Source organism: Silurus aristotelis (genome assembly GCF_946808225.1).
Source record: "Silurus aristotelis genome assembly, chromosome: 24".
NCBI lineage: Eukaryota > Metazoa > Chordata > Actinopteri > Siluriformes > Siluridae > Silurus > Silurus aristotelis.
In genome coordinates this window covers 8,044,720-8,064,544 of record NC_139597.1, presented here as the reverse complement: position 1 = coordinate 8,064,544, position 19,825 = coordinate 8,044,720, and the positions used below count along the sequence as shown (strand labels likewise).

Here is a 19,825-nt window from a genome sequence, read left to right as displayed (position 1 = left end):
GGACCACAAGGCTCAGTGTATATTCTTTGTGTGTGTGTTTGTATGTGCACAAGCAGTGGCAAGTCCTAAGCAGCCATCAGTGACCGGTCATCTAGGTGAACTTAGTGATGTGGAGGATGAGAACCAGCAGAAGCCGGTGAAGCTGTCAGATATCTACTCCACCACCATCCCCAGTGTGGACAGCGCCGTCGATTCCTGGGACGGCTCAGCTATCGATTCCTCCTTCAGCCCTCAGGGTGGGTATGGGTGTGTCTCTGGGTATGTTTTGCGTGGAGAATGTATGTTGGAAATAATGGTTTGTACTTCTAGATGTCAGAAATTCACAACTTCTTATAATGGATTCAGGTGCAGTGTTCAGTTTGCTTGAATACAAGCCTGGTGTTTTTTCTCTTTGGTGGGGTTCATTAGGGCAGCTGTCACACATGGGTGTGGACCAAAACAACTGGTCTCTGAATGTCTGAGTGAGGTGCTCATGGTTCAATTTTAACTAAACTCTAGCATGGCTCAATTAGAGTGAGAAAGTGATTTCGAACTGAATGGACTTGACCGCATGTGTCCAAACATTATGTATTATTGGCTACAGGCTTAATTTTTTTGTACAGTCAAATTCTGCAGTAATGCAGTCTTTTCTGGATATTTGGACTGACAAAATAGAAGAGAAAATAACCAGTGGATAGATACAAAACATTTACAAAATGGTTATTTATATGAATATCTAGTAACTTATTGCGTATCAGCTCCATGCTTTTTGTGTTCAGCTGAATTTTTTTTATTTTCCTGTAAAATTGGGAAACATTTACCATCTCAGATTTTTCACCATTTTCCTGTAAAACCGATTTGGTTTGCATTAGTCTGTGCAATAGGAAACTAAAAACAAATCAATTTCTGAGCAAACTGAACGTATCAAACTTTTTCTAACGCTGATTCAATATATAGACTCATAGTCATGAAGGCATACATGAAAGTAAACTGTAGCATTTGCTGTTTGTGTAATTTAAAAGAGCATGTTGTGGTTTTAGACCTCGCTGCTCTATTATCTGCAGTGAACTGCAGTATTATTGTAAACACTAACAAAGGGTCAGAGCTATGTACTGTAGCTCAGCCTTCTACAGAAGTATGTAAATGTAAAGGCTGAAATGAAGCCATGACAACAAAAACACCTCTCAGCTACCATTACTAATACCAGGCTTTTTGTCATTTATTTAGAAAAAATTAGCAAAATATGTTAGGTTTAGCTTTCTTAGGTGGAATTAAATAAGGTTACATTTCTCCGCAGTAGAGCAAGGCCAGAACTTAGCTCGTTATTTTGATAAAATTGAGTCATCAGTATGAATCTCAGTAGACTTCCTGTAATAGAGTCTGCGCAGCCTGTGTCATCCCACAATCTGTAGCCCTGTAGTACATGGTCACTTTGCCCAAATCCTCCACAGGCCTAATATAGGTTAGTATGCTGAGTAATTCCTCCCTTCTCTACATTTCCTAGAAGAATACAATATCATTTCAGCACTCTTTGCTATTATAGTTTTTATTTTATTAGCTCATTTTTCTCCTCAACCATTGTTAGTTTATTTAGCAAAATGCCAAATGGCTGTGACTGTGCGTAGGAATACACACAGAACAGTTAGGAGACCTTGTATCATTAATGACTATGTTTTGCTTCTTCTTTCCCCATCCAACACTGTCCTCGTGGTTTAGTGTAATCTTTTGTCTCAAACAGAATGGCAAGAAAATGTTCATAATATGTTAACTAATAGTGGTAGGCATTATTACGCCCACAGAGGGAACTTTATATGTGCTCTACTAAACATTGTGAAGCAGGAAAAATAAATGCAGTTAAATGTATAAATTAATAATGCATAAAGCTCTTATCTATAATTAGTTTCAGGGTTCATGTTTAAAATCAAAAAAAGTCAAGTCAAGTCAAGTTTATTTGTATAGCGCTTTTCACAACAGACATTGTCTCAAAGCAGCTTTACAGAAAACAACAGTGAAGGTGAATGGTGTGCGTTTGTCCCTGATGAGCAGCCGTGGCGACAGTGGCAAGGAAAAACTCCCTTAGATGATATGAGGAAGAAACCTTGAGAGGAACCAGACTCAAAGGGGAACCCATCCTCATATGGGTGACATCAAAAGTTTGGTCATAAATCTTTCAACAATACAGAACAATTTGTGATCATCATAGATCCAGCATCAGCTTCTCCATGCCAGGGCCTTTAAACACTTAAAATCACTGACAATACATGCTGCTATCATCAGGTCTGATTGAAATAGATCACTTGGGATTTATTTGTTTACCAAATGTATTAGATTACAGCATATTTAAATCCGGGAGAAAAAAAACCATATTACTTTAAACTACACAGATTATAAATAATGGTCACCTAAGTCTAATTTGTTCTGGGACATTTTTAAGTATGATCAGTGCTGTTGCTTTAGCAGCTCTACTGCAACACAATCGTCCTCTCATTGGTATCCATGAGCCGTTAGGACCAGAACCCATTGTCACGCTCACTCCACCTCCCACTGAGAGCTTAACCTTCCTCTTAATGATCGAGTGTCACTTTCAATCAATTCTTACTTAGAGAGATCATAAATCTCATCTTGTCCTGCTGACATACACCTCTTCAAGGCTGACCTCTTTTTCTCTCACCCTTTCTGGCTCCTTTAAAATGAGACTCTTTCTTGTTTTGGTTTAGATGGTTAACACAGAGCACATTCCTATTCCTGTAGCACTTTCTGTATAGTTCTTTCTGCTCTGTGCAGACGTGTCAATTTCAGATAGACAGTAATCCCTCGCCTATCGCAGGGGTTACGTTCAAGACTTCCCTGCGATAGGTGAAAATCTGCGAAGTGGCAACCTAATTTGTATACAGTGCAGTATACAGAATTTCTGTATCTCTTAAGGCTTTATAAACCGTCCCAACACTCCTATAAAACTTTACTCTGCTCTTAAACACTTTCAATATTCCTAAACCTACGTCATTTTAACATAAAACATTTCTATATGGGTACTCACCAGTGAAGATACAACTTGAATGAAAAAGATGATGATGAATTAAGTGTGCAGCACTAATGATGATGAAGGTGATGATGATGAAATGAATGTACTGCATACCCAAGAAATGCATTACAGCTGTTCTAAAAGCTTAATTTTTTTAAGCTAGAAGATGCTTATTTTCCCGCAATTATCCCACGATACAGCTAAAAATCTGCAAAACCAAATTAAATATGTTCCATGTAAAAACCCCACGTTACAGTGAGACCGCAAAAGCTGAACCACGATGTGGCGAGGGATTACTGTAAAGCTACTACTAATGCTTCTAATGAAGCATTAGTAGTAGCTGTACAGTAATCCCTCAGACTGAATAACTGAACGAGTATAAGGTTTTTTGTACTCAAACTAATGCTGTTATGAAATAAGCAACTAATTTGGTACTATGAAATCAGGGACATCATGGAACTTTTTCTGTCGGCTGCCAGCAATAAACTACTCATGAAAAATTTTGCACAAGGGCAATGAGCATGAATTGCACCTCGGTTTGCTGAGCAAGTAAAGAGAGGAAGTGAGCATGCCTGAGTGTTCAGTGTAAGCTGAATCTAGTATTGAACTATGTTGTGAGACAGTTTCTCACACTCGCTTGACTGTTTAATTTTTAATTAACATATTTACTTACTGACATAGTACTGTGTACACGGGTCAGCCACACTCCACACTGGTTATTTAAGATACTGTTCAAGGGGCATGAGATGTTTTATCGGGTTTCTTGTAATGTAGGAAGATGCTGCAGTTTTGTCTGGTTAAATTGCTTTTAATACAATACTCAGGGGTTTACAGTACCGAAGTAAATGTAAATCGTTGCTGTACTTAGCTGTAGCTGTATTTTACTAGCTTTTTCACATATCTGTACTTTAGAAGCTTTTTCATGCATATGTACTTTTCTGAAGTATTTTCACTTGAATAGACTTTTATTTGAACTTCACTACATTTCAAAGTAAAATATCTTACTTTTTACTGAAAACATTTTGCAAAATCAGTCAATCCTTTTTATTTATGAGTGGATAAAAACGTAACTAGTCAAACACGCAGCAATCCACCAATCAGTGTAGCGCGCACGCGCTCTGTTTTGAACTTGATCATAGTATTTTGGGTGCTTAAGTACGTTTGAAAGCAAATTTGTTTGTACTTTTTCTCAAGTAAAAGTTTAAACGGAGCACCTGCTTTTACTGGAGTAATATTTTATTGAGTGTATCTCTGCTTTGTGTACTTCATCCACCACTGGTAATACTAGTAGACAGACATATTTAAAGTGACAAAACAAATCAAAGCCTATTGTTGAAGGCACACAAAGTGATAATTAAGGTCATAAATAATATTTTAATACAGTTTGTACACAAAATACAACTAAGGCATAGTGAGTGTTGTGAAAAGTAGGTGTTGTTGGGTGCAGACAAGAGTCTGGAAACACAAAATCAGGAACACATACAAATATCACATACATATCACATACAAGGATGACATAGAAGATACAATCATTTACAAGGATCACATATACCACATACACCATCATTCTCAACAGGGTTCGAAACATATACTCACATTCAATGTTCAGACACTGAAGCAACAAGATCTAGTGTTAGGAGCATCTTTAGACCTCACAGACCTGCCATGCATCTTAAATATCCTAAATACCTAATTTGAAAAGCGGGTAGGTCTGACCTAGTGTGCATAAATGTGGAGCTCTTGGATGGCTAAAAGGCCAAGACGAGTGGAAGTCAGTGGTACAGTGTGACCTCAGTATTGGGGTTACAAGAAATAACTTTCTGAGGTTATAAACCAGGCAGACAAGGACATTCAGAATGCTGTAAGCTGAAAATAGCTAGGGTTTGCACAAGCAGTTGAGTAGATTCTATAGTCAAAAAGGTTGTATTTTTCAATAATACAAGAAATAGATGGAGTGATGTGATTAGAGAAGAAAAGAATGTCATCTAAAAAGACACTTAGATACTTTTTCAGTTATGTGTCCTGGATAGACTGGGAGGGTGTTGATGGTGATTGACAAGTCCAGCAGTACCCGAGTACAGTTTTGTCAAGGTTGATTTTCAGATCTTTCAATAGGGAAGAAATGCCAGCAAGCCAGTCTGATAGCTATGGAGCAACTGGAGAGGTGGATGGACAGAAATGCGAAGTAAAGAGCCGTGCAGCTCCATCACCCAGCACAGAGATCTTGTATAGTAATTGTAATACATCATTTTATATTTTAATGGGACCATGGAGAATGGCTATATGTCAAAACTAGGAAATATACTAGAAGCAAGGACATGGAAAATTACGAATAAAGCAAATGAAAAGGAAGGCTTGGCACTGAAGGGAATATGAATAGAACTATAACCTAAACTAAATCACATGGTATTGTTGGAGCTATAAAACACATAGCTTGGCTCAAGGCTATGATAGTGATAATCTCATGAATACTGATGCATTTTCTTTATTCTGCCTTCATTGCAATTTAGTATACAATCCTCAAGTCATGAGCTGGTTCAGTCTATAAATTAAAAAAATAAATTATAATATCTGTGTATGTGTGTGCTTCAGCCCCAACAGGCTTTCAAGCATCGGGCTACAGTTTCCACAGCCACGAGTGGAGGAATGCCAAAGTAAGTCGTGGAAGTGTATCTCCAGGCAGCAGTCATCAGAAGAGCAACATCCTGCAGGACCTGGGCCTCAGTGATGATGAATGGGATAAACCCACTGCTAGCGGGTACTTAGCACTAGCCTACACACGCACACACTACGTTTTATGCTGAGCAAAGTGACATCTTAAAACCTCAATCTAATGGTGAAATCATTTAATTAGTATGTATAAGTTTTAGTAATTTAATCAGGTGCACTTACCACTTTGGGTAGTAGGTATAAATTGACTAATTGTATCCCACCCATCAATACACATGGCCACCACATAGGACCACCACTGACCAGATATTTAACCAAAATGCTGGGTCAGATACACTCAAACGAGCCCCACACACTTATTACCATGCCATCATCATGTCAGTGTCACTGCTGTATTGAAAATGATGCACCACCTGAATAATACCTGCTTATTGGTGGTTAGTGGTGGAGGGTGAAGAGAAGGGTGTATCTAAAAGTGATTGCTAGAATACACTGTTAAAAAAAAATCCTGTAAAATTTACGCAATAAAACTGAAATCTATCATAAAAAATACGATTAAACTGGCACTTTACATTGTATAAAATTGTCCTGTAAATTAACTGTAAAATACTGTCAGCTCAAGTTAACTTAGTTTGTTTGCAAAAACTGACTTTTATTGAGTCCATGACAAAAAATTTACAGAATTATGCAAAATCATTAAAAGTATCATTTTGAGTCAAATCTCTTGTAGATAACAGCAGCACACATTCGTGTGCAATTGAAATTAGTGAAGAGATTCTCACTACATCAATCCTACACAGTTACTGCCTTTATATAAAGCAACATACAGCATAACATCGATATTTCTCTGTCTGTCTGAGATTTAAACACAAGCTCTACTCTTCTACACAATGGTAACCCACAAAACACACTTTGATTTAAAAGTTTTTTTTTTTGTTTGTTTTTTTTTTCCTTTTTTTTTAGTATTTTGCTGGGGGGGGGTTTCTTGATTTTACGGTAAACTACTAGCAGCAATAATCTACTGTTTTTTGTTTTGTTTTTTGTTTTTTACAGTTTGTTTTTGTAAAATAAACTTACAGTATATTTCTGTTAAAATACATTTTTTTGTTATTTTTTTTTCATTTCACAGTTCATTTCACATTAAACACTTGAATCCCACAACAAAATCCTCAGTTTTAGAAGAGTGATTGTGTCCACAAGTGTTGAAGTAACACTGAAGCAGTGATGAAGTTAATGATATAATAAAGTAACTTATTAAATTGAACTTTGATGGACACCTGTGAACAAGCAGGATGCAGGAAGCACTAAAGGGAAGAGAAACAAGCAGAGAAACACAACTTACAGTCAAAGCCAGATATGAAATCAACTGAAAAAACACATTAAATATTTCAAGATTTCAGCAGAGGATGATTACACAACCTCCAAAACAGCATTACCAGCTTCACTTATTAAAAGCTCTAATTGAGATTTTAGGTGTTTGGGTTTAATTCATTTTGAAGTCACCATAATGAAGATAAGCGTTTGCTTTAGTGTTGCTTTTGAACCTTGACTTTTTAAAATTAGCAAAGCAGATCAACTCTGATTGCCATTAAACACTCTTTTAAAAAGTCAAAGCAAATCATCATCATCATCATCAGATCAGATCAACATCAAAATAAAACCAAAGGAAGAAAATAGTGGATAATTTATTCGTGCTGCAATTCATGTTAGGAGTTTTGTACTATTCTGGCACCCAGCATGCATTAAAGTTGGTTAATAATCACTCTTCATTTCATTTGCTGATTCTTGATGTCTGTGTGTCTAAATGGTGCTGTATCTCTAAAGATTTTGTGCATATTAAAATCCTTAATAGTTTGTCAAGTTACTTTGAATTCATATTACTATAAAAAAAGAAAATTAATTAGAAACCACCCATAACAATCAAAGATAAGTTCATTAGATGATGATTATATCACTATCAATAGTTAATCAAAACCACAAAATTACAATTTCTTTTCACTTTTTCGCTTTTTACTGTCATAACAAATGTGCTTTACAAACACAGTAATAACAGCCAGAGAAAAACTAATGTTAAAGAGTCAAGAGTCAAGAGCCCAACTAAAGAAACCACTGATCTCAAAAATATTAAGGTCAAACAAAACATTTTCAGTAAAATATAAACCCCTGTTAAGGTTAAAAGAATCTTTTGTAGAAATTTGACAGAAATAAAGTCAAACTATAATAAGTGAAGCTGGTAATTCTGTTTTTGAAGTCAGTTGATTTCATCTAAGGCTGTAACTGTATGTAGTTTTGTTTCTTATTCTCTCCTTCATTGATTCTGCTTGTTAACAGCAGATGTTCATCAGTGTTTGAATTTACTCATTTGTTTTCATTCACTCTGTCAAGTGGACTATACTAGTAAACAAATGTAAGGAATAGATTTTGCAAATCAGTAATGCAAAAAGCATTGATTACGTGTATCTACATTTACAGTATTTAACTGTTAAATATAATAATAAAAAATAATGTTTTATAATTTACAGGATTTTACCGTCTATTCTACATTCTTTCACTGTTAAAACTACGAAAAAAATGTTACAGTGTACAAAGTGCACCTATGTAGTAGCTTTACCTGATTTCACAATAAATTGACAACTGAGTAAATATTGTGATTGTAATATGGTTCTGCTGGGAGATTAGGTAATACCTTTTTGAGTGAAAAGGCATATCACTTATTCAGTCATTTTTACTAATCCAATTCTTTTAAACATTAACACAAATTGCCAAATTCTTGAACCTCGTTACAGAACTGATCTGAACATAGTGGCATATTTCTGCGCTGTTGATATAAAAAGATGCTTAGTAAAACTATTATCCACAAGGTTAGACTTAAATGGAATATCTTTACATGAGAGGACTACAGTTGATCTTGGTATGTTGTTCTCTCTCTTGTTTAGTTTGACATCCCTTTGAGAGGTTTTCAGAAATGTTATAGAACAAAGAGTATAAGGTGCAGCATATGAAACATGCTTCAATCAGTCATTTCTACTGGAAATTATTCACATTTACAAGAAAAGACAGGGCAAAGTGACTTGATGATGGGACATGATGCTTTATAACTTGCTTTACATACAGTACACAGCCTGCTGAAGCACCTGTTCACGAGGTTCACTTGCTCAGTGGTGCTTTTGTCACTTCCATAAATGCACAGAAAGAATTTAAACCTGACATGTAAAAATGGAGCATCATAAAATATGTAGGCTGTGTAAGTGTAGTCCCACCAACATTTTGATGTAGTAATTCATATATTTTGTATCAGACCTGTAAATGAAGGATATTTGACAGGATGTTTATGTAAATGCAACCGTTTATATATTCAGCTGTAAAAGCTCTTCTATAGGCTTCAACTGAATAGACGTCTTTACCAATGAACGTCATTTTTAAAGAGGTTCTTTTTCACACAATGAAAATAGCTCCTGTTTTGTGGTGAGACACAAAGCTTTTGAGCTCCAATGGCTGCTGCTCTGTGCAGGAGACTAGATTTTATAAATGTTTCACATGACCATGTTGATTGAAGCGTCTCTCCGTTACCTGTCTGCAGAGCCACCACGCTGCCCACTGGCCTTATCTCAGACAGCAGGTGAGGCTCAGTGCCATATGCCCACATTTTCCAAACCCAGCGTGGCCCCTCACCCCATGCCCTCAAGCCACGCAGCCCTTCATGGGTGTCACCATCTATGTGTCCAGCCACATTGGACGATGTGTGCCATTTCTTTTCCGAGCCACACCTTCACCACCAGTGCCTGCACAGCCCCATTGGTCGTGTTCTGTGCTCATATCCGTGGTGCCTGCCTGCTCATCGGCTGCCGTATTAGCAGCATGAGTGGAGTGTTGAAACCTTTTTTCTTGTCATTGCCAGGTTTACCGTGGGTCACGATGGCACAGAGCCGGATCAGGAAGAGAACTTTTGGTCTCAGGCGCTGGAGGACCTGGAGACGTGCGGACAGTCTGGGATCCTCCGCGAACTTGAGGTAACACAATAACAGCACTAAATCATACAGCAATTCATTTCATCCCCCTAACTGTGACCATTCCCACCTTTTTAACATATTCATGCACTTCTTACAGCGTTCCACCCTTTTGCCATACACCCCCCTCCCTCAACCCCCGTCTACAGACGCACGCTGTCATGCCTTAGGTTTTGTGTAACTGCTCCTTCTCTTTCCAGGACAAGCCAAACAGGCTTCTGACTAAGAGAAACCTGGCCGTCTTGGTACCCCTTTCCTTTTTTTGGGCTTCCTCTCTGCTTGTAGCACTGGCACACTGGCATCCTGAAGCTCTCCCTGTGCTGTGTGGCTCAGAGTCTCACGCTTGCTTGAGGCTGGGGGGGAGGGAGGGGAGGGTCCATAACACAACCATTACAAACCATTAACAGAACCTGGGGGTGCATTCAAAAAACATAAACCACTAAGGAACGATGTTTCATACAAGTCAAACTGACAGAGAATCTTCTACCTACAAGTAGATTACACTGTTTTTGTACAGTCAGCCACTTAGTGATATTAAATTAGATCATTCACTTTGGCCTTGCAATACATTGGATCAACATTATATGATTAATTCTGAATAGATTAGAGATGCATTTCACTTATTATATAGTTGCATGTGTTTTGAAGCTATTTTAGTTTTTTAGCTTGTAACAAAAAGGGAAGGCTGATATATATATATATATTGTAGCTACATACTGCAATGCCTCATAGAAACTCACTAAAAGGAGTTCTTAGAACACACTGAATGTACCCTTGGGCACAAATCTGACTTGATTAATTGTATTCCTTTGGTTAGTATTGCTATTGTGTATCACTGTATTATGAAAGTAAGAGCAACAAAACAAAAAAAAAAAAAGCTTACAAGGAAAAAAAAAACACCATGTCATCTGGAGTGAACAAATTCTGTTTTTGTGAAATGCATGACTAGTTGTTTGTTGACTGTTTTTTCTGAAAGAAAGAAAAAAAATGCATCACCTTGGTGAGATGGAGAGCTCAGTCTTAGGCTGACATCCATCATTAACCAGGACTCTCCTTTCAGTACAGTTTGGGTGATGATCACTCAGAACTGTCCGATGATGCAGGTCTGGAGAAATGGGCATGTGGGCTCGTGCAAAGCATGATGGGAGAGCCCCTGCAAGGCTTTTTATTTTTATTTTTGACTTTCAGTCTTGTTTAACCATACATCCTTTAACCAGGTTTTGTCAAATGCCACCACCAAACATTGTGATGCCCCAAAATCCATCTAAGTTGTAAATTGTGTGTGTGATTAGTTAATGCCATGGCTTTCCATGGTGGAACTCTTCAAGGTTGTAATATGTGTTTGTCCTCAGTCAGCTATGATGCATGATAGCAAGAGTGTTTGTGCATTGATCTAGTGATGAATGATTTCACTAAACAAGCAGATGATTTTGAATTGTTTTTGCGACTGTTTTGTGTGTCTAACAATCTCTTTTGTCAAAAGAGATCTAGAATCAGCAGCAGGCCACTTCTGAGTGTCTGTGTATTAATATTTCCTACAATTTAAATGATGTATAATTAGTAGAGGGTGAAAAGTATACTTGTAGCTTTCAGCATCTGTATTGAATCTCACTGTGCTGCTCTCTCTGTATTTACTTCCCACTGCACTATAGGCCACCATAATGTCTGGCAGTACACTGAGTCTAAACCATGACCCGGCGCCTACGCGGTGCCAGCTTGGCAGGCAGGCCAGCTTCCAGGAACGTGGTAGCAACAGGTCACAGTATAACCAGGGCAACCGTAGCAACACGCTTCCCAGCGACAGTGGACGCAAAGCCTTCGCCATGAGAAAGATGCAGCAAGAGATAAAGGACATCGTGTCACCAAACCCCGTGGAGCTACACAAGGTAGTCACGTCTGTTAATATGATTAGCGCTTTTCTCGCAAATACCTCAGCGAATTACAAAGCTTTCGACCTTATTGCAAGTTCATTCCTTCTATCTGCTGCAGGTAAGTCTGAGTAAAGAGTCAGACCTCGAGGACTTTGGATTCAGTGTGTCTGACGGGCTTCTGGAGAAGGGCGTTTATGTCAACAACATCCGCCCAGCTGGGCCTGCTGAAGTGGCGGGGCTGAAACCATACGACAGGCTGTTACAGGTAGGCTATAACACTACAGGTGTCGTGATTTTACTAAAAATGTACTTGTTGCTGAATCTTAAACAGTCTACTACAATATGAATGTAGGCCACTAAGTATTGTGTAGGAATCTATGTAGGAGGAAAAATATCTTTACTGTGAGGATTGTTTTGTAATTTTGCCACCTGATGAGGGACATTTGAAAAAGACATATAGCAGTCATTAATTGCTACAGAAGGCATTGAATTTTTGCTGGTAGAAAAGTAACACCAGCTAGAGATATACTATATAGACAAAAGTATTGGGACACCTGACCTTTTCCTGCCATATGTGGTTCTTCTCCAAACTGCTACCATTAGGCTGGAGGCACACAATTGTATAGGACGTTTTTGGATGCGGTACAATAAAAGTTTGTGTTCACTTCTGTTTGGAAATCCAAACCTGTTCCAGCATGGCAATGCCCCTGTGCACATAACGGGCTCCATGAAGATATTGTTTGCATGGGTTGGAAAGGAAGATCATAAGCAGCCTGCTATATGATGAATTTGAACACTGCCTGCACCCCAGGCCTCCTCACCTCACCTACATCAGTACCTGACTTTACTAACACCCTTGTGGCTGATGAACACAAGTGTCCACAAGCACACTTCAAAATCTAGTGGAACATCTTCCCAGAAGAGTGGAGGAAATTATAAGAGCAAATTGGGACTAATTGTGGAATGCCATGCTCAAAAAGCACATACAATACTTATGACTAGGTGTCTGCAAACTTTTGGCTGTAGTGTATTAATCAGAATGAGTCTGTGATTAATATGTTTGGCCCATCAGATGTCTGTGCTATTTTTAGATCAATTCATATGTCCTCAAACAGTTTGCCTCAGTTCACATTTAGCCCAAATTCAGCACGAGGAGCTTTAGCTGTGGTAGAACCTGTGTAGAAGCTGTGAAATCTCCCAGGCCAAGCCTTTCTCCAGGTTTAACAGCATTGTCAGTGTTGTGCCTGGTGGTATAGTGAAAATAATGTACAATCTGAGATCAAATTCTTGTTTAGACAGTGTAGGAAGAGAAAGAAAGGGAAATGATGCAATGCGCTGCCAAACAATGGCTTTGTCCCATGTTAGCTTAAATACCAAAGGTCTCGTTAGCATAGTGCTCCGATTTTCTGTTTAAGTGTAAAAACTGAGAGAAATACAATTGAGGCTATTGAGTTTGAACATTTTCTACATCAGCAGCCTCTAGGGATGTATAAATGTTGTTATTCATTTTCTAAATGTCACTGTAATTCATACTTATGAACAGTATGAATAGGTCATTTTATGCAAACACTTTCAGCATATTCTTTTGCTGGTAATGAAATAAAACCATTTTAAATTAAATAGAGCTCAATGTGGACATCATACATTATAAAGCCTCACCAAACGTCCACCTTTGAGTCATTTTACAGTTTAGATATAATATAACATAACATAATATAATATAATATAATATAATATAATATAAAATAATAAATTAGAATAGACAAGACATTTATCCCAAAAAAATTACCTGGTTATTTTAATATATCTAAAATCCTTAGTTTTAATGTTTTGGTTTTTTTTAGTTCTTGGTCTGAAGCTATTAGTGAGTTTGATGCAGCATGCGTTTTCCTGTTACAGATCAACCATGTCCGAACTAGAGACTTTGACTGCTGCTTGGTGGTTCCTCTGATAGCTGAATCGGGGAACAAGCTGGACCTGGTGATCAGCCGAAACCCAGCCTCAGCCTCAACCTCGCCCACAGAACTGAACCAGCTTCCCTGCGAGGAGCCTGTGGGCTGGACTGACCCAGTCGAGCCTCTCCTGCAGGAGGCGACACAACAGAACTCCAGGCTTGTGGGGTCAGAGGGCAGAGACCCCAACAAGACCTTATAGCAGAACCCAATCCACACTCTCCCCAGCACAGGCTCAAGTGCTCCTCATGGTGCTAAGTGAACTCCTCCCGACAGACACAACTTCCCCTTGCTGGAGTGAGCTGGAGCTCTTCTGGCATATACCACACACAGTCTCTTCCCTGAGCCACAGCATGAGCCACACACACTGACAGGGGTCCTCTGCTGCCTTTGTGTTTACTTCTGTGAAAATGACACTGGTGGTTGCAGAGGGACTTTTGAGAAAAATGGTATGAAAATCGAAAAACTGAACCAGTGCCATCCCTCGTTTTTATTGCCAATCAAAGTTTTAACAGAAAAAAAACAAGCAAAAGAAGCAAAGGGAATCTTCAAGACGTTTACACATGATTACGGACTGGCTGGTGTGTGTGTGTATGTGTGTGTGTGGGTGTGTGTGTGTACATTCTTACGTATCTGTGTGTGAGTAAACAGGACTTTCTCCTGTGAGGCTCAGCCAGAGCAGTTTTCACATTCTGTATTTTGTTTGTTCTCACCTCAGCTGTTCTTCTCTTCTCCCTTCGCCTTCTTTCTTTTGTGTGTATGTTTGTGTTTGTGTGTTTGTGTGTGTGTGTGTGTGTGTGTGTGTGTGTGTGTGTGTGTGTATACATACTGTGGACACTCCCCTCTGCTGTTATTCCTCACAAGTGACGCCACGTGATGTTTCACTCAGCAGGAAATAACGTTCAGCACGAGCTCAGCAACGTGCACCTGATTTTCCACAAAATGGTAAAACGCTAGTCAGCCCCAGTGGGTTGGGTTGCACCATGCATGAGACCTTTTGTGAACTATTTTATAATGGTAGAAGTGTGACTGTACAGACAAACGAACACTAAAAAAAACAAACAAAACAAAAAACAAGATCATCAAAAGGTCATTATTTGTTATTGGGTCAAATGTTTGAACCTTAATGCCATATTGAATTCTGATCATTTCACCATGATGGTAAAGAGGCGGTGCTTGCCTTGGGCACCTTTTCTCAAAGACAGAAGTCTATTTTTATGAGGTGTGTGTGAAGCCTGAGTGATGAAGACGGTGCATTAAGCAATCAGCTTGTACTCTTCTAAGAGGATTTGCGAAGACAAAAATATGTAGTATTTTGGTTTCACCATTTTTGTTACATATGTGGTGAAAGCAGAACGTAAACCATTCCCCAGGCTTCGCATCACTTTTTTGTGGGGAAATGTCTTTTGCTAGCACAAAGCAGAGAGACCAAATATAAAGTCCAGAGTGTCCTTCTCCCATGCCTGCTGTTTTGGACAGTGGAAAGCAGGATCAGTGTTTAAGGGCCTTGAGGTGTTGCAGAGAACAGTCCCACATCAGCCAGACTCATTACAAGGTAACACAATGTGTCAGCATAATAGCGAAATCCTCATTCCAAACATGAGTGTTTGGGATTTTTTTTTAACCACCACTAATATAAAAAAATTACAAACAAAAAAAAAGGGAGCATGAAGCTGAAAGACACAAGCAGCCCAAAAACAACTTCTAGTCTATAGTCCTCCCTTGTTTAAGTGAATATGAACTTATACTAATCTACTGTATGTGGTACTGGTATGGTTTTGTATGTTTAATGTGTTTAAGTTTTTAGGGGTTTTTTTGTTTGTTTTTAGAGGGCATTCGCCCAAAGGGTGTACAAACTATTTGTAAAGAGAAACAAACAAACAAAAAAAAAAAGACAGTGGCACTTGAGTGTTAAATCATGTCAGAATGACAACGAAAAAACATTTCATTTATATATATATATATATATATATATATATATATATATATATATATATATATATATATATATATATATATATATATATATATATATATATATATATATATATATATAACATGATGTAGCTTTATTCAAAAGAAAAAAACATTAGAAAAAGGTAAAACTACTGCTTTTGGCAGCACATACTTCACTTGTGTGTGTGTGTGTGTGTGTGTGTGTCACCTGTGTGTGTGTGTGTGTGTGCACATATATGTGCGTGTGAACTGTGACTTGTCTGTGTTCACACACTCTAGACTACTCACTATTTAAAATGGCACATGAGCGGTCCAGTCTAATTACTGATCATCCCTTCATCAGGGCGTCGCTCACCTGCATTTCTTTAGAGACTTTTTGATTCTGGAGCAACTGTGTTCTGTCACTTCAGGTACGGGTTCATTCCCTGATCTCATGCACTGGATTTGAGATCTTCTGTTGTCGTTTTTTGTTTTTTTTTTACGTTTTAACATTATTTTTTTACGCCCGTCACGGTCAAGTTTTTCCTCTGTAAGCATTATAACGTCCGATAGACGTCTTTTTCATGACAGTTTTAACACTGTGTTACTGCAGATATAATGTGTAGACACATGCGCGTTTTATTTTTTGTTGTTGTTTTTTTATATCCTTTTTGTTTGTTCTCATTCAGATTTTGTTTTTTTATAATAATTTTCTGTGGATTTAAGCACTGCCAATTAAAATAGTGGGTATCCATTTTCACTGTATGATGAATTAAAGACTCAATTTCACTGTTAGGTCCCTGAAATATTGTATTTTTATTTCTAATGGACAGGCATTATGAGCTGTAAAGTATTTTTGTACAAAATTTAATACTTTGTTAGCATGATATTTATCGTCTATGTATAACTTTGGGGATTCCTACAGCTGTAAAACTTTATATGGCCAATGAAAAAAGTAAAACAATAAAAAAAAAAAGCTATACCGAGTGGACGAATCCTGCTGACGTGTTGTTTTATTCTTGATTGACACTCGTTTTTTTTTTTTACTTTTGCCTTTTTCCAGCACACCGTTTATCTTGCTTTTTTACCCTTTCAGAAAGGTCCTGTAAGAAAATTAAGATGCTGTGAAAGGATTGTGCAGGTGAGATTAGAAAGTCTCACAGGATATAATCCAGCTGCGTCTGCAGGGATCTGAGAGTCCAGTAAGAAGTGCTTTCGCAATTTTTATTTGGGAAACCTAATCTTGTAAGAACCATGAAGGAGAAAGTTTTAGTATTTAAAGGTCTGCCACCACTGATTTGTAAGTAGCACGATTATGATCCTCAAAAGCAAATCCCCCTCAAGCCACACCTCTGATACTTCAAAAAGCTCATTTCAAAAAGCTCAAGTGCATCAGTTTGCGAACTGGGAAGTGAAAATGCTGACGTTATTATACGCCTGCTGGATGGTCCGAGTGTCACCAACTCAAAAATCAAGCAACATGTACTTTATGCCACAGGTGTCTGCACTATTGATTTTGAAGACCTGACGGCGGATTCCAAAATATGCTTAAATATGATTGGAACGAAACTCTTAACATACACAGAAATTCTATGAAATGAAGACAAGTGACTACTGAAAACAATTTAATACATATTCTTGGGAAAAAAAAGTTAAGGCCAGAAGATATTGTTTATAGAAACCCTTGACACAAAAATGCTCTGCATTGACATGATGTGTCTCTGCCTCACACCAGGTCCTGTTGGGATATGCTGCAGATATACTGTGATCTTTACCAGCATAAAGCAGTTACTAAAGATGATGTGCGGTCAAGTCTGTGAAATTGAAACAGCTCCTGCTGTCCTGAGTATTTTGTGCCCCCTAGTGGACATTCACAACTACAGCCTTTAAAAGCTGTGAAAGTTGAGCAGCAATACAAAAGGTCAGAGTCGAAAAAATTGAGCCAAGATAAGAACACTTCGGCCAGACCTGGAATATTAAAAAGGGCAAGAACATGAGCTCAGAGGGGCGGGGCTTAGGAAAGTTGGGAATACAGAAAAAAAAAACATCATGGTGTCTATACTGATCTGATTGTGATACATTTAACCATTCAGTTTGAATAATTTTCGGTAGTTTGCAACGTTATTCAAGCTGTGTTTAAAGCACTGACTCATCTATTAATGCTTCATCAGAGAGCTGCTTCTTCTAAACTGGATTTATTACACAAAAGTAATTACTTGTGGCTTGCTAGTGCAGAGGAGATACTGCACCACCTGACACACATGGTCCTGGAATGTTTAATGGTGAGAGAGATGGATTTTGAAATATATGAAGGCGGGAAGAAGAGTCTCAGTTCATTCGATCTGTGCAAACTTAATTAAAATAATAAAATTGAAACACTGGAACGTTTTACTGAACTACTACTGAACATTTATATGAATCGTGTACACGATGTCTTTCCAAATAAAGCTTTTGAATGTGTATAATACCACACCCTACTTATTTTGTGTACAGACAGTAATCAGATATCCCTATTACACCAGTAGTATTGTCTACATCTGATTAACATCAACCACCATTATCAGAACAAAGCAGAAAGCAAGCATGGCATCTAACATCTATGTCTACCCACACAAAACCAAAAATAATCCAATCATGGAAACTTTCTCTCTGATCTAGTTGTATTTTTTAGGTTTGATTGTTATGTTTATAATCTAAAGGCATTCGGATAGTTTTTCTGGCGTCTGCTCCACTGCTGGAAGCTAAACTTAAAAAATAAATGAATCACACGATCAGTTTTGGCTCGTCCTAATGGACAATTTGGGACCTTTTTTTTCCAAAAGAAAAAGCAATGGCCTTTGTAATTATCACAGTTCATAAAGGAAAACAGTCATTTGAACATAATATTGAAATTCTTTAGGCAATAGAAAAGTTTGTCTTAACCAAGAAGTTATTAAATAGTTTTCTGACAAAAATGTGGCAAATGGGATGAAATTGTTCCCACATTACCCCCCCACCCCCCCCCCCCCGGACTTGGAGAAACAAACACTGCTTGTTGGTAGTTTTTAGGTACATTCATTCTATAGGCCTGGTTCCAGGTGTACAATTACAGTGTTTACCTCAGAAAGTGATCACAGAGTATAAATTCAAGTATATAGATGTATAGTATTTTAAGTTACTGACTATTTAACGCTGCATCTTTGATATATTTAGAGTGGAAGACGTATATTTAGAGGGAGACATTGTTAGCTAATGGTTTGCTCTAATCTTCCTTTACTACAAAGTAATTACAGCTCCTATTGATGTAAAGAGCTTAGTACAAGCTTGTTCTCAAATGCTGGAGTTATTTATGGAAGATACCGTGTTGTAAGAAGGAAGGGGAGGCGTTCACACACAAGACTTATTGCCGGCAGGCATTAACAGTGTGTGAAATATACAGCTGAGGGCAAAGGTTTGAATCAAGAGATGTATTTCATATATAACTAAAAATATATTAATAGTGGGGTTGGTATCGTTGCTTTCTCATAGGTCCAGGGTCACCATTTTGAGCTCAGGTTCAGTCCATGCAAAGTGTCCTCCAGAAACCCAGGCTGCAATCCATCTTCCAAAAACATCAGTAAGTGGACTGTGAAAATGACTGTTCATTCATTTTTTTTTTTCCCGCTTATCCGTAATTCAGGTCGCGGGGTCCCTTACGGTCCCTCCTGCAGGTGGTGAGCCCACGGGAAGGCGGCCCCACGTCACTCCGACGTCACGGACCTTGATATTTTCCTTGTGAGGGACCCCCGGAGCATAGAGGGTTAAGGGCCTTGCTCAAGGGCCCAAGAGTGGCAGCTTGGCGATACCGGGGCTTGAACCCCAGACCTTCCGATCGGCAACCCAGCGCCTTAACTGCTGGAGCCACCACTCCCCCCGAAATGACTGAAAATGACTGTGAAAAAACATATTCTAGGATGGGGACAGGATCCACCTCAACACTAAGCTGAATTAAAAGATTGCAGTTGAGTGAATGAACGAATTAATAAATAAACAAACAAATGAATATTAATAAAGGTGACAGTTCCTCCCTTTAACACCCTGAAGATATGTTTTACATGTTGGGATTCTATATTTAAATGCATAAGATGTTTGTCTCAATAAACACCACAATGCTGAGAACTCTGGTTCACACGGCCGACAAAAACTAACCAGATGATCCTCATGCAGTTACTGTAGAGGTGAAAAAGAAAAAAGGTGGGCAGATGTTCATTTCAGAGCTCATTATTAACTGATTTATTAGTCTGATTTATGTACAAAATATACAGAAGGTGCAGTTTTGTTGCATCTGAACCTCAGCTTTATTTATTTACTCTAGTAATACTCCGTGTACAAGTTGAAGGACGAGGTCAGACAGGAGTCTCCTTGGACTAT

The 19,825-nt window shown here is 38.2% G+C and overlaps 1 protein-coding gene across 15 annotated transcripts in view; it reads left to right on the top strand.

Moving 5' to 3' along the window:
• grip1 (glutamate receptor interacting protein 1) overlaps positions 1-16,423 on the top strand; it is a 284,092-nt gene extending 267,669 nt beyond the window's left edge. For 12 of the 15 annotated variants that reach the window (XM_083528101.1, XM_083528096.1, XM_083528103.1 and 9 more), the window contains 6 exons: positions 57-236; positions 5,594-5,759; positions 9,570-9,681; positions 11,331-11,564; positions 11,668-11,814; positions 13,449-16,423. In XM_083528101.1, the coding sequence (XP_083384227.1) occupies positions 57-236; positions 5,594-5,759; positions 9,570-9,681; positions 11,331-11,564; positions 11,668-11,814; positions 13,449-13,703 (1,094 nt within the window). In that variant the 3' untranslated portion in view covers positions 13,704-16,423. Of the gene's footprint in view, positions 1-56; positions 237-5,593; positions 5,760-9,569; positions 9,682-9,878; positions 10,605-11,330; positions 11,565-11,667; positions 11,815-13,448 lie in introns of those variants that run through there. The other 3 variants (XM_083528100.1, XM_083528099.1, XM_083528098.1) reach the window with 1 other exon arrangement.
• The last annotated feature ends 3,402 nt before the right edge of the window (positions 16,424-19,825 follow it).